Below are 16,254 nucleotides of genomic sequence, written 5' to 3'. Positions count from 1 at the left end.
ATGCAGTACCCCTATGAGGATTCCCTTCTCAAAAAGTGGACTGTTCCACCGGTGGTGGACCCTCCAGTCTCCGGATTGAACAAAGCCACCATAATTCTGGTTGAAGACTGCCTGGTCTTTAAGGACCCAGCTGACAGGAAGGCGGAGGCTGTGGCCTGCAATATGTACACCCTGGCTGGTTTGGCACTGAGGCTGGTATTTACCATTGCACTAAAGTTGCAAACTCTGACCGAGTGGGCTAAGCTTTTATGCCATGACCTGGATGAGCAGCAGCTCCCCCTGCCTTTGGTGAGCTGGCGGACCACTTGGTTCAGTTTATCTGTGATGCTTTTTTGGATGCGGCTCCCCTAGTCACTAAGCTCTCTGTTTCAGCAGTGGTCCTTCGGCATATTTTTTGGCACAAATGCAGACCAGAACTCTAAGAAGGCCTTGACTGATCTTCCTTTTCAAGAAGATCTCTTGTTTGGAGCTACCATGGATGACATCATTAAGGGTCTCACAGTGGGGAAGAGTTCCTTTCTTCCGCAGGCTACTAAGGGCAAGAACCCTCATAGATGTGGGCCATCCTTCTCGACTCATAAGAACTTTTTTTGTCCCTCAGGGGTGACTGACAAGGGATCAAAGCCATTCAAGGCCTCCTCTGGGTCATCCAAGCGAACTTGGTCTGGCAAGTGGAGAGCTGGCTTATCCAGACCCGCGGACAAGGCTTTTTTTAGCATGAAGGTGCACCCTCACCTGTTTCGGGGGTGGGGGGATGTCTTCGCTGGTTTTCAGACTTGTGGACTTCCCTGGTACAAAACAAGTGGGTCCACAAGATTGATTTTCACTCTTACCCCCCGGAAAGGTTCTTTCCTTCCAACTTGCGCCTGTCCCTAGACCACTTACAGGGTCTGTTTGGGGGCAGTACAAGACCTGTTACTTCAAAGGGTGATTGTCCCGGTTCCGACATGGGAACGTTTTCAGGGTTTTTGCTCAAACCTGTTTCCAGTTTCCAGGAAGGAAAGCAAGGTGCATTCAATCCTGGACCTCAAGGCGCTGAACTGCTTTATGCGGGTGCAGAAGTTCAGAATGGAGTCCATTTGCACGGTGGTGGCATCCCTGGACAATCAGATCCGGCTGAGCCGGCTAATGAAAGAGTCCCTGATATGGTGGCTTCATTCTCCAGCACTTCGGCTGGGCAAACCCTTCCTCCCCTTGTATTAAACAGTGGTCACCACAGATGCCAAGCTGTCAAAGCCAGCGACTGTAAAGCAGGATGGAAGATTGGTCCTTGGGACAGCAGATCCTCCCTGAGAAGAAGCTTCCAAGGAACGTCGGTGACCAGCCGCACCAGATCGGCTTACCAAGCCTGGCAAGGCCAGTCTGGTGCCACTTAGATGGAATCATGTTTAACATTGCTTTGGGACATCCCAATGGTTAAGAAGATCAGGAGCTGTGTCGGTCAATAAACGTAAGAGAAAATGGGATTTTTGACTTACCGTAAAGTCCATTTCTCTGATTGACGGACACAGCACCCACCCCTCTGTGGAGTTGTAATTCTTCTGATACTGCTTGTAACAAAACTGAGTATCTATAGCAGGGAGAGGGAGTATACCCCCTGGGACTGCCCATAGGGGTAGCCAGACTTTTTTTTCTACCTAGTGTCCTACTCCTGCAGGGGGCAGTATAACCCAATGGTTAAGAAGAACAGGGGTTGTGTCCGTCAATTAACATCAGAGAAATTAATTTTACGGTAAGTCAAAAATCCCATTTATTTCTTCTTGTAGATTTCAAACATGAAATGTTGTCGTCCTTGTTTATTCAGGACAAGCATTTTATGCATTCAGAATTTGTAGGTATTTTCGATGTATAATTATGTGCTCCTGTTTTTGGAAAGAATACAACCAAGGGTTATAATAGTAATTAAAATAATTTGATTTTATGATAAATTAAGTGTAGATAAATTGATCTAGTCATCCAGTTACACAGTGGGGAAATATATACTGTAATAATATAATACATTTAATAAAAAAAAAAAAATATATATATATATATATATATATATATATATTGTACTTTTGACTATTTTTCTATAAAAACCTTTGTAAGATTTAGATGGATTTTAAACACTTTTTAGAAATAAATATTTACATATATATATATATATATATATATATATATATATATATATATATATATATATACACAAATAATAGATAGATAGATAGATAGATAGATAGATAGATAGATAGATTATTGTCTATATGTTGTACTTTTGACTATTTTTCTGTAAAAACCTTTGTACGAATTAGATGAATTTAAAATACTTTTTAGAAATAAATATTTGGAACATATCGGTTTATATTTAAGCAAATAAATATTTTTTTCAAATAAAATTGTATTTGCTTTAAAATCTTGCAACATATGGAAAAGCTTTTTTTTTTTTTTTGTTTTTTTTTTTTTTTGGATTTTAATATAATTAGAATATAACAGTCTATCGTCCCTCTATTATTTTATACGGTGGTGGCTTTGTGTAACCTGTCTATCCATGCAGAAAATAGCTGCCCACTGGTGGATCGGGATTTAAACAGCTGACATCTGCTTAGTTTCTCCACCCCCCTCCAGTAGAATAACAAGCTTTCTCAGCCTAATCTACCCCAAATGTGTGTATGTAAAAGAGGTCCTAACTAATAACCGGAGTCCTTTTCAGTCAGGGATTGGTCCACATGGCTTCAGCAGCTAAGGAGGCTGATTTGAAATGCAGATCTCCAGACAGCACAGTCCAGCTTGTCCTCTCTCCTTTAATGTGTGTGTCATAGTGAAAAATGGCTCTTATAAGGGTCAGTCACCCATACTTACTTAATTACCTCTTGTTGGACCCGCAGAACTGTCACAAGCTGTGGTGGATGCAGGAGCTGTTCCCCTGCTAGTGCTGTGTATCCAGGAGCCAGAAATTGCTCTGAAAAGGATTGCTGCTTCAGCCCTGAGTGATCTATCGAAGCATTCTCCGGAGCTGGCTCAGACTGTGGTGGATGCGGGAGCTATCGCCCACTTAGCCCAGATGATTCTAAATCCAGACGCCAAACTCAAGGTACTGCTTTCAATTACTGTTTGATCCATCTCTTTTTCTGCTCTGTGTTCCTGATAATGCAGTGGTAAAATATTTATTGCATGTAGGATTATTTTGCTAGCCATTCCTTTTGTAAGGATCCTGCCAATCTTTTTAAAAAATAAGTGTTTGTACTGCTCGGACCTTGATGGAGTGGTCATAACCCCGAAAAATTGTATGTTAGTGCAAACATAAAAATTGTATGTTAATGCAAATAAAAAGAAGCACATCCGTTACATGTGAGGCAGAGCATTGTTGTAAAACCCTCTTTCCCAATGAGTAGGGTTTCTCCTAATAGTTTAGTGGATACTTCTGGCTTTTTTTATAGGGTACTTCCTACCAGTTCACTGATCCTTTTGGTAGGTTTAGGTGTAATTCAGTTTACTAAAGATGTTTCATACAATAGTTTTACATTTTATAAAGTAATACATATAGGAAATTTTAGTATGTTTTTTGTATTCTTTTGAAAGCAAATGTTTGAAAAACAATGAAACACAATTAGGAATACTGGTAATCAATGTTCACTTCAGGGAGTATATTAGAAACGTTAATGTATACCTTCTTGATGTACAAGGAATTAAAGGGAAACATAATTTAATAGCCTTTATCTACCTTGGGGTAGAGAAGAAGCAATGTAGACATTGATTTTTCCGTTTTACAGCCATGCTAGTATTGCAGAGTATTTTGCAGCAGAAAGTTTGCACTTTAGGGCGCTTGTGTTTAGAAGGTAATTCTGTTTTTATACATGTTTTTGTCTTAGTTGATATATTGCTCCAGGGCAGCAAATAATCTAGTTTGTAGATAATTTTCATTACCTAAATTGTTTTACTACAGTTATGCAGGGTCTTGAAGTTTTGACTATAGTTCAATTTGAATATTGAAATCTTTACTTTTTGCCAGGTGAAAACTGTGGGCCCAGTTTAATGCCAAGTCTGTGTGAATGTTTTTTTTTTTTTAATCAGAAACAAACTTTTATTGAGTGTTGTGCATAAAGGAAAATATAACATCGAAAAATAACTAATACACAAAGTCAAATCTCAAACTAGAAGCAGAAGTACAAACATATAGTCAGTGCAATAGAATCAGACTAACCTCCAGGCAAGGTAAACATCACATGCAGAGGGAAGGCAGTTACCACAGTTAAGATGTGCAAGTCGCAGGGGATTGCAACCACCTGCCCCAAATTTTATCATGTTTTGTCGACACCCCCTATTAACATATATCACTTTTTAAATGGTAACGTATTGTTAATATCAGCTATCCACGTAGCAAGAGTGGGGGGGGGGGGGGGTCTGTGTGAATGTTACCTAGTGAACTGATGACTGTTGGGAATTTACTGCATGTTTATGAACAAAATGTTTTTTTGGGCACAGTAGACACAGTAGATAGCTCCCAACTGTCCCTGACTTTGAGGGACTCTCTGTCCTTCCTTTCTCCTCATTTTTTTTCTTATTTTGGTCTGATCTATATAGTTGTATATAAAATGCACTACTTATCTATCAAAATGTTTTACAGTGCTTAACCTTTCATCCAATTTCTAAAAGGCTATACAGTATTTGTATATTCCAAAAGCCACTATAAAGGAATAAATCAAAACAAAAGCAGTGCTGCGCCAAATATACAATCAGTAAACTCTTGTAATGCTATAGATAAACTACATAAAGTGAGCCGTGCTATATCCCTAAAGGGTCCGAAAACAATAAAAAATATCAAGAATAAATTGAGCAGTGAATAAAGCTGATGAGTATGCTGTTAATAATAGAACTCAACAAAAAATGCATATGATTATAAATGAATAATACAAAGTACAAATAAAAGCAGTTGTGCAAAAGTGTAATGTACAGTACATAACCCAATATAACACTAATAACTAAGTGGAAAAATGTTATATAAGAAACCGTGCAATGTCCTAAAAGTCCATAAGTGCAAAATCAGCAAGGTATAAAGTGAGAATACCATTGTATAATATGCAAATTAATACAGGAATGATCCAAAAAGGTCCATAAAGTGCAGCGGTATACAAATGGTGCAAAGAGTGCAAAAATAAAGTGCTAATCAGTGCTGGACAGAAAGTGCTTGTGCTCTTCCTGCACAGAAAGAAAAGGCCGCTCACCTCCCGTTCTGACCCCTGTTTTACCAGCGGGTCAGAACCAGCATTATCCCAAAGGGGGATGGCAGCGATCCTATGGTCTGAAAACCAAAGGAAGCCTAAATCCCTCAAACGTCCTCGGCGTGGATATAGGAGAAATGACAACGAGATCTAATGCTCTCTGTTTAAAAATGTATTAGACTATATAAAAGTATTGCACTTACATGGGAAGCACATAAGGGGGGCGGAGCCTTACATCCGATGCACCTCACGGACACCCACTCTTAGTGTGCCTTTCCAGCCTGCATAGCTTATGTGCTTCCCATGTAACTGCAACAGATGGTGTACAGAACACCCCCCAGGTATGTCATTTCCTGCTTGTGTGATTGGTTTACTGATTTTCCCAGAAGTCTGCACTAAGATGCAAGTCAGATTTTGGGCATCTCCTGCAACAAAAATGTCATTTTGGTCAGATATTTTCAAAGGAAAATCATGTCTAACGGAATACAGACCCTGCCACTTTGCCACTTTCCTTATTAGAACCCTGCAGGTGCCACTTTGAATATGGACATAGACAAACAATCAGCTATTTCTTCATAATAACAAATCCCTGCAATTTACATAGATTACCAAGAGGGTAATGTTTTTTTTATCAGCAAAAGTTACTTAAAGCTTTAAGCTGACTAGCTATGCTTCGATTCCCCCATCCACACTAAGCAGTATGGACAGAGGATGGTCAGCTGTTGGCTATTGTAATCAGCTGCTGCTGTTTCACTGGCTGCTGCATATCAGAACAGTGCTTTCATCTGATTGGAAGCATGCACTGTCTGGTCTAAAATTTTCTAAGGCCCTGTTCACACCTGAGTATATTTCATCTCGTAAAACGCTCATCTCTGAAGTCTCAAAACGCCCAACAAGCAAAATCCCATTCATTTGGTTGCGTTTTGTCGCCTAAAGTTCAAGAAAATACATGAGCTTCTTTTTTGGCAGATTACAAGCGTTTTTGTTAGATGTCAATGCTGCCTCCAAACACCTGCAAAAAACGCCTGAAAAAAGCATAAAAAACAAGCCTGAAAAAAGCCAGAAAAAACGCTGGGAAAATGTTTGAATGGAGCCTAAACAGCTTCTTCAGCAAAAGTCAATTCAATAATTGACTTTTAGGCCCCTTTCACACATACGGACCGTTCATTTCATCAGTTCAGTCACGTCAAAATGGATGAAGTATTCATCAGTTTTTCATCCATTTTTCATCCCTTTTTTCATCCATTTTTCATCCCTTTTTTCATCCGTTTTTCATCTTTCACCCGTTTTTCATCCGTTTTTCATCCATCTTTTCATCAGTTTTTCATCTTTCATCTGTTTTTCGTCCAATTTTTGTCTGTTTTTCTTTTTTTTTTTTTTCACAATAATAAACTTTATTTAGAAAAATACAAGGGGCATACATAGTGCAATACCGTCTGTTTTTCATCCGTTTTTTTTTTTACATCCACTACCAATGCAGTTTGTTAGTTTACATCCTTTTTTCGTCCCATGAGTTTTTTTAATGGAAGAAAAATAGGGCTTTCATCCGTTCAAAAAAATGGATATTGACGGAAACGGTTGAAAATGGATGTAAACGGATGATCATCCGTTGTCATCCGTTTTTCCATAGGAATGCATTGATGTCCTTTTTTCATCCGTCAACGGATGGATGAAAAACAGACAAACGGGGTCCGTATGTGTGAAAGGGGCCTTATGGAACAGGGTGATGCCCACATGACCACTTACAGCCTTAATTTGACTTTAGTTGCCACCTGCATTGTAAGTGGTAAATTTAAGACATTTACATTTGGTTAATTTAACAAAGGAATTGATTTGCAGGGCATTTTCACCAATTCTAAAGCATGCGGTAAGACACATTTCACTTTTTAGCAGTTTTAGAAAACCATAATGCCTGCAGCTTGGAATTGAATGGAAAGTGTAATTACTTGCACAGTAGTTTTAATATATATATAAACATTTTTTTTATAAGTATGCCTAAAACATCCATGGTGGTGCCCTTAAAAAAAAAAAAAAAAAAAAAAAGTTTACTTAGCCAATCATTTGTAGGTCACAGATACTGATATTGTATCTATGGTATGTTTTGTTGTATAAGCTAAGATATGTCTGAGCACCCTGCAGTACCCTGTGGAGGGCTATTAAAGCTACCATTCTAAAACAGGTCATTTTTCTCTCTGCCCAGTAGAAATTGTTTCTTCATTGCTGCCATCTGCTGCGTTTTCCACTTTGCCTCGAGTGCCCACAGAGCTGGATTTCTCATTTCTCATGAACTGTTTATGTTGGACAGTCTCCTCTGGCTGCTGTGCAGCAATTCCTACTGAGTCACTAAAGGAATGAAAGGAAACCTTTTATGAGAGAGACATGGAGGTTGCCATTGCTGACTCTCCTTCTGAAATTGCTAGTTGCCTGGCAATCATATTGACCCTTTTGCTTTAACACTATGAGATTATGACCTGGAATTCAAATATGGACTGATATTTTTCTGTTTTTGTTTATATACATTCCCATTTGGAGTCAGTGACTCACATAACAGCCAGGCACCTATCATTTTTAGAAGGGGAGGCTATCAATTAAATCCCAGTCAATGAAAGTGCAATCACTCTGTAAACTGCAACAACATAAAGCAACTGTGCTGCATTGGGAAATCCTTTGTGTTTATAGGGGTTGATTTACTAAAGGCAAATCGACTTTGCAGTTGCACTCACTGTTAATTTTGGCATCAAATTTAGATTTTGTTTTAGTTTTAGTCTTCTGACTAAAATGCCATTTTAGTTTTAGTCCCATTTTAGTGATCTGCAATTGTTTGTTTAGTCGTATTTTAGTCAACTAAAAGCTCCAGTACATTTTAGTTGAATAAAATAATTTTAGTCAACTAAAATGGAATGTGTTTAGTTAAATTGTAATGCATTATTTAGGCATTTCTATAGAATTTCCAAACTCATTATATACTCCTGGAGTAAAAAACTCTAATATCATGAGGCCTGTAATGATGCACAGTGCAGAATGGTGGCCCCAGGCTTGAGGGATGGCCTGTAATGCACAGTGCTCTGGATGCCAGTGGTCAGAGGAGGCCGGTAATGCACATACAGTGCCCTGGACAGACGGTGGTCTGAGGGGAGGCCTTAGGCCTGTAACTGTATTGTGTACTCACAGTGCTCTCTGCTCTGGACCGTCGTTGTCGGGAGTGGAACTCTCGTCAGGAGGCCTGTAATGCACATTGCTGCTCTGGAGGGTTGTCTGAGGACTCGGTGGCCTGTAATGCTGGCTGCACAGCTTGCTAACTGCTGCTAAACGAAGCACGCTACAGACTTGAATCGCTTGCTTGCTAGGAGCGGAAGCAGGCGGAGCTCAGTGAAAACCGGAAATTCATGAGTGTAAACATCCCTGCCTCACAATTTTGTTTCGTTGTCGTTCCTTGACGAAAACTTAATTGATATTTGTCATAGTATTTTGTCAGTGGACCAAAATGTGGTGTACTTTTCGTTTAGTTTTCATCACTGTAAAAAGGCTGCTGACCAAAATTTTGACAAAAATGTTTTCGTTGACGAAATTAACACTGGTTGCACTCTACAAATGCAATTGCTCCAGAGCTTAGTTAATGAGGTAAAGCTTCACCATGCAAAGAATACTCAATCTCGTGCAAGGAAAATGGAAAAACAGCATTGTTGCTTGCACATGATTGGATGATGGAAGTCAGCAGAGCTTCCCCTCATTTACTAAGCTATGGAGCAACTGCTCTTGCAGTGTGCAACTGCACTTTGTAATGTGCACAGTCTATTTGCCTTTAGTAAATCAACCCCATAAAGTCTAGGTAAAGCTTAATATTTAGTTAAATATTTACTACTTTCCTATCTTTTACTCCCTAGTGACTGAGATTCTTCAGCGTGTCAAGCAGCAGAGTGACTTCACTGCTTATAGTATTAGCTGCATCTTGGTGATTCTGCTGCTGGCAAGGTCTCACTAGTGGCAGAGTCCCCAAAGTTGCATGGGCCTAAGACAAAATATAAATACATACAGGGATTGATTTACTAAAGACAAATAGACTGTGCACTTTGCAAAGTGCAGTTGCCCTCTACAAGTGCAATTGCTCCGGAGCTTAGTAAATGAGGTAAGGCTTACTTTGAAAAGAGTACCCAATCACATGCAAGAAAAATATAAAGAGACTGCAGAACATCCCCTCATTTACTAAGCTCTGGAGCAACTTTACTTGCAGAGTGCAACTGCACTTTGCAAAGCGCACAGTCTATTTGCCTTTAGTAAATCGACCCCTTAATCTTATATTTCCTTTATTTAGTGGGATTTTGTTTTATTTGTTGTGATTCCACTTCCAGTGAAAGCCCTTTCAGGTACCACAGGATTCCTAAAGCTAGAGCAACCTCTTCTGTGCCCATCTCCAAATAAAGTTAAGCTGGCCATACATGGATCAAAATTCAGCCGGTTTAGCAGCTGAATATGGTGGTATAGCTGCTAGCAGTAATCTTTACATTCTTGCGGCTGGGAAGGCTCCCTGTGCCTCCCTGCTGGCAAAACACATTAGCACTGCAGGAGGGATTCTCCCATCAACACTGATTGTGTTAATATGGGAATCAAGCAATGGGTGGAAGGAAAGAAAATTATGTCATCTTTGGGCTGCTTTAATGTCCATGGAGATAGAAAACATCAAATCTTTCATGTATGAAAATAATAGGAAACTAGTATGTAAGCAGTTACAAAAAGTATCTGATTTGACCTAATGTTGGCCTCTTGCAGTCCCCTGTTATGCCATTATTATGCCATTGTCTTGCAGGCTACAGTTTATTACCACTTAGTGGCCCAGTACTGCTGCATGAGGGTAAAGAAAGTCCTCAGCCATGTGTAAGCTCTGACTAGAGCATCACAATGCTTATACAGGGCAACCTTTCCTATCTCCTGGCAACTTAGTGTAATGGCAGTGAAGGAGCAGTGGGGTTGATTTACTCAAACTGGAGAGTGCAAAATCTGGTGCAGCTATGCATAGAAACCAATTAGCTTGCAGTTTTTTTTTTTTTGTCAAAGCCTAGGCCCCTTTCACACAGGCGGACCGTTCAGATTCGCCTGTCAGTTTTTTTGGCGGATCTGAACGGTCACCCCATGCATCTCTATGGGGCATTGGATGTCAGCGGAGACATGTCCACTGACATCCGATCCAATCCGTCAAATCTGGACGGATGGAAACCCTATTTTCCATCCGTCCAGCGTATCGGATGAGAACGGATAGACGGTCCGTTCCTATCCGATTCCCCCATAGAGATGCATGGGGACCTGACAGCTGTGTCTCCGCACACAGCACGGAGAACAGCTGTCATCATCCTGCTCAGCGGGGGATCGGCAGATCGATTCCCCGCTGAGAAAAACTGAGTCCGTCAGACGGACTCCATATGTGAAAGAGCCCTTAATTGAACAAGCTGAAGTTAGAAGCTGATTGGCTACCATGCACAGCTGCACCAGATTTTGCTCTCTCCAGTTTTAGTAAATCAGCCCAAGTGAATTTATGCTACTAAGAATGGCGGCATTAAGGCAAACTTGTTTCTTCTACCTGTATAGCCTGGTACGCACTGCTAGTTTTTTTTTTTTCTGTTCAACCCAGCAGGGCTGAGCGAAAACAAAACTGACAACTTAGGACGAACTTCTGTACTAACTATGCGATGTTAGTACAGCGATCCTCCCCACTGTGCTATTGTGTTTTGACAGGGTGGATGGGCCACCCCGCAAAACACACCAGCAATGACTGAGGACGCGATTGGGAGCTGATCGGCAGACCTTTTTCGATCGTACCAAATGACCGCTACTGTCAGACCGGCTGCAGTACACATGGGCAATCCGACATTTAGGTGTGTTCTAGGCTTAAGGGAAAAGCATATTGTTTTCTCAATGAGTAGGCTTTTGTTCCTGTGATCACTGCTACTGAAACAAAAAGTGATAAGGAACATTCAAAAGTTTACAGCTGTCACTAAAATGGCAGACAAGGGTGAGTTGTCCAGTGCCAGCGATCTAAGAGGACAATTGCCCTTACTTTGTAGAAACTTCCTCTCACTCTCTTGTGCCTCTGGGACAGGAAGTGAAGAAAAATTCAAGTATAAAAATATAGATCATAAACCGCAAAATGCAAAAGAGAAACCTTGGGTGCCTAGATCTACCTCCTAGATGGTAGAAAAGCAATTAGCACAATGTATTTATGTAATACAATAACATTAATAAACTTTTACTGATCTTACTGCAATGAACTGAAATCTGATTGGTTCCATGAAATTGCTGTACTTTTTACATCACCACTAATGTTTGAACAAATGTGTTCTGCTCGCCAAAAACTACATTGACTATTATTTTCTCTGCCCATGCAACAGCGACAGGTGCTGTCCGCTCTCAGTCAAATAGCGAAGCATTCAGTGGATTTGGCAGAAATGGTAGTCGAGGCAGAAATCTTCCCAGTCGTCCTGACATGTCTGAAGGATCCCGACGAATATGTCAAGAAAAATTCAGCAACTCTAATTCGAGAAATTGCCCGACACACACCCGAGGTAATGTGTTCCAAATAGCAACATGCAGCGTTAATATGCAACTCAGCAATGGATTAATAGCAGCACTCAGCGCTAGATTGGTGGGTTGAGGGAGTAAACTGCAAATTAAAATGATACTTTAATCCTTTTGTACATGAGTCATCATCAGATGAATTAGCGTGTGGGATATTTAAATCCTTTCTTTTGTTGCTAGTCACAGTATTGTGGCTCAGCAGGACTCCTGTGGGCTGCAGCGAAGCGACCTGTTGCCCTCAAGGGTTTGCTGCTAAGCTGACGTCTCTTGTTGACAGAGCAGACCTAATGAACACCAAGAAATATGGGGATCTTAATAAGACTTGTTGCTGCTGATCTAAAATCAATAAATAAGCATTAATGCAAGCATGCAAGTTTTTCTTTCTGTGGCTGTATCACAGCGAGTAGCTGCCATTAATTATCTGAGCTCTGCATTGTCTCTCTGCTGCTCTTCCCCCCAATTAATACAAAGGCACTGGGCGAGGTGCAGATCTGAGAGATGTCACAATGATTTAGTCCACCATTTTATAAATCCCTTCTCCCCATTCTTTCATTTCCTTTTCATGCCATTTGACAGGGATTTCACACAAATTGGCATTAAACCGTGTGTCATATGTTGTCGTAATGAATTAATGTTGCGCCAAAGCGACCAAACTCCAATTGTGTTGTTTTGTGAATGCATAAAAATTTGTCCTTTTAACATGACTGTTTCCATTGCTCTTAAAGGCACAGTTTACTGATTGTTTCATCGATCACAGAAATCTCACTTTATAGCAAAACTTTTAGCCATTTTAACCACTTGCAGGCTGCCCACAGTACTGCGGGTGGGCAGCGGCTGCAGACTAAGGGGTGTACTTGTACATCACTCAGCACATGCGTACTGGCACGCCCCCTGGGGCTCACAGCAGCTTGATCCTGTGACCGCTTGACTGCTGTGTTCACCAGATCATGATGCTCGGTACCTGGTTGCTGTGAACGGCCAGGGTATCATGTGATGATTATGGTGGTTATGACCAATTATATTGATCCCATGAATACATGTAATCAAACCAGTTATCAATGGCTTCCATTCATGACAGCTTGCTTCCTGTTGTGATGCTGTGATTGGTCCACAGCTATCACATGGTACCTGGGCTAATCACAGCACCCTGTACCATGTGGTTAGGTGTAGCCAATCACAGCATCACAATAGTAAGCAAGCTGCCATGAATGAAAGCCATTCATGACAGTTAAACTTTTGCTTATAACAGTGACCATCGCAGTTATAAGCAATAACCGTCCCACCCAGAGTTGTACAGTTTCACTATAGTGACACTGAACTACTCTGATGACAGTATGTAAAAAAGAAACATGAAAAACAGTGTTAAAAAAAAAAATAATTTTTTTTTTTTTTACAATCTGTCACCAGTCAGTATTCCTGATCACAGCCACACAAGTCATATGACAATGCTGTATTGCACTGGGGACAGTATATAAAAAAAGATTTTAGAAAAAAAAAATATTTAATTTCATTTTCAAAAAATTGGGACAACAAAATTACAACTTCAAAAAACCTGCAATGCCTCTTACTAAAATACCTTGGACTGTCTACTTTCTGAAAATTGATAATTTGTGGGATGTTTGTACTGTCCTAGCATTTTAGGGCCTCAAGAAATGGGATAGGCCATCAGTACATCAGAATGAATGAATTTTCCAATTGTATATATACACATGGTGTACGTGCTTATACTGTACTAGGTGCAGAAAGGAATTATTGCATACCAAAGTGCTTACTAGTGCATCAACATAATATTAAAATACAAGTGCTGACCTTTACTAGTGCAGGGATTATACAAATCCAAAGTGCTTCCTAGTGCATCCACAGATATATTATTTACTTAGTGCAAAAGACATTATTGCAAATCAAAAATACTTACTGATACATAAACATAATATGTTAAAGTGCAAGTGCTAGCCTTTACTTGTGCAAGGATTATACCAAATCCAAAGTGCTTCCTAATGCATCCACAAATAAATTATTAAATTAAATCACGTACAATTAAATTATATCAACATTAAATTATCGTGCTCATTATTACAGTGCTCAAAAAATGTGATTAAAGTGTCTATATTATTTGATAGTCCTGAGCAATTCATGCAACAAAAATGTGCTTGTGTAATCTTGATTGCTTAGATCTATAGTGCTCCAGGTGATGGGGTGTGCCACACGTTGCCTCTTACCAGATCACGGCAGGTCACAAGGACCCCCAACGCCTGTGATCCCTTTAACTGGGTGGATCAGACCTCTCCTCGGCTTCTTTTGCAGAATATCCTGCTCCTACGTTACTCGTACATGGACATATAAAGATATGAAAAATAGCCTCCAATAGTGAAATACTGTTTATTGTATTAAATTACACTAAAAAGTAACAATTGGCTCCTTACAATTTGTTGTGCCCTCCTGGCACTGGGCAATTCGGCAGTTAATGTTGTGCGGGTATTTGGGAAGATACCATCCGAGGATCTGCAGCACCCTCCTGTATCTCCTTTCCCCTGTTTACTCGCGGCGGTCGGCGTGCGTCCCAGCCACTGCTTCGAATGCCTCTAGTTCCTACTTCCGGGTTTAGCAGTGGTCTCTTTTTATATTTATATATATTTTAATTAATGAATTATCTTGTATTGTAGTTTTTATATCCAGCACTATAAAAAGATTATCAGCGCCTTTTTACCAATTATACACACCTATTTATTGTTTTTAAACAATTAAAAGGGCAGCAGGTTTTAACATCTTTTTTTAAGGGCTAGGCGCCTTCGCTAAAACTTTTATTAGTATATATACACATACCATAGTTTGTAGCAGTGCCGAAAATTCAGGATGCACTTGGCCAAAACCAAAATTGAAGGTTTTTAAAAAATATTTATATTTTTATAAATAGTTGTATTATTTTCGACTTTTTATAAATATCATGAATTTAAATGAATATGAATTTATCGTCGGCATTAAAAATGCAGCAAGAACGCATCAAAAATGCACTTATATTGAGTTTTTGATGCATTTTTTTGAGTCACATGACCTATGAAAAACATCATAAGCAAGGTAAAATCGCAGTAAAATCCCCGCATTATCACGGGTGTTTTTTCGCCACAACGCTGAAAACCCTATTTATCGTTCGGTGGCCGATTTCGGTGCATCACTAGTTTGTACCAATCAAAAAAAATGTGTTGTGCTGTGAATATACTCAAACAAAAATCTATTCAAATAATCAAAATCATGTAGTGCTCATACACTAACTAAATAGACTTCGTCCATTGCTCCTGTGGCAAAGTCTATTAAGAGACGAAACGTACCGGTTGCATTATCGGCTGAAGGGAGTTTTACCTGCATACCCACAGTGGGTGCTGTTGCCCACTAATGCGCAGCTAGACCTCGTTTGGGATCTCCTCATTTGGTAAGCGTGCATTCATTATTATATATGGTGGAGCACGGACAAGGGATCACTATGAGCACTTTTGGACTGTGATTAGGCACATGTGGAGCACCTTGGTCACCTCCAGTATTTGGAATTGGGATTCCTCTGTCGATATAATTTACCAATTTTATGCCACATTTGAAGATGTGTCATTTTGAACATTATTTGAGTTTTTTATGCTTTGTACAGAATAATTGGCACTTTAATTGAAAATATCCAATCTGTATACCTTACTTGGCACTTTATTGAATAATATCATTTATGAATGCATGTGTTTACTGCTTTACATGTATATATGGATGAATTTTCTTATTTTGCACTTATAGCACTTTATTCTCATCAGTGTATGCACTACATGATTTTGATTATTTGAATATATGTTTAGTTGAATATATTCACAGCGCAACACATTTTTTTTGAAAATTGAAGTGTGCATAACAGTTTATTATTCATTAATCACTCATTTTAGATCACAACACTTAGTGCAGATTATTTTCTTTGTTCAGTTTTATTTGATCACTAGTTTGTAGACTCAATAACTTTTACACAGACTCAGGCTCGGTTCACATTAGTGCAATGCGGGAACCCTGCGAATGCATCGCACCTGACTCGCAGGCAGTTTACACTGCCATATGCGAACTGCTGGGAGTGTCAATACGAAGTTAATGACGCCCCCAGATCAGTTCGCATATCACAGTGCGAACTGTCAATTTGGACAGGAATTGGATCTCATGGGTTTGAACACCCATGCATTCCGATTCTGGTGGGGACCAAAAAAAGGGTCCTGCACAACTTTGGTCCAAATGCAATGCAAATTCAGTCATACAACCTGTATGGCTGAATTCCCATCGCACAGACATCGCATGTGATTTGCTTAGCAGTGCGGTGCAAATCACATGCGATGTCTGAACCGGCACTAATGCACACTAATTTGGGTTATTTTTACCAGAGAAATGTGTCAGACTACATTTGACCTAAATTTATGAAGAACGATTTTTTGTTTGCAAAATGTTATAACGGAAACAAAGAAAAACTTGTTTT

The 16,254-nt window shown here is 39.7% G+C and overlaps 1 protein-coding gene across 1 annotated transcript in view; it reads left to right on the top strand.

Annotated features, from left to right (window-relative positions):
* The window catches only part of SPAG6 (sperm associated antigen 6), a 184,195-nt gene that overhangs the window by 86,709 nt on the left and 81,232 nt on the right, over positions 1–16,254 (top strand). Inside the window, exons 5-6 of the mRNA XM_082258041.1 lie at positions 2,865–3,070; positions 11,579–11,752. Of these exons, the coding sequence (XP_082114167.1) occupies positions 2,865–3,070; positions 11,579–11,752 (380 nt within the window). The remainder of the gene's footprint in view (positions 1–2,864; positions 3,071–11,578; positions 11,753–16,254) is intronic.

This window comes from Pelophylax lessonae (genome assembly GCF_965119305.1).
Source record: "Pelophylax lessonae genome assembly, chromosome: 5".
NCBI classification, from domain to species: domain Eukaryota; kingdom Metazoa; phylum Chordata; class Amphibia; order Anura; family Ranidae; genus Pelophylax; species Pelophylax lessonae.
This window is presented reverse-complemented; position numbering and strand designations above follow the sequence as displayed.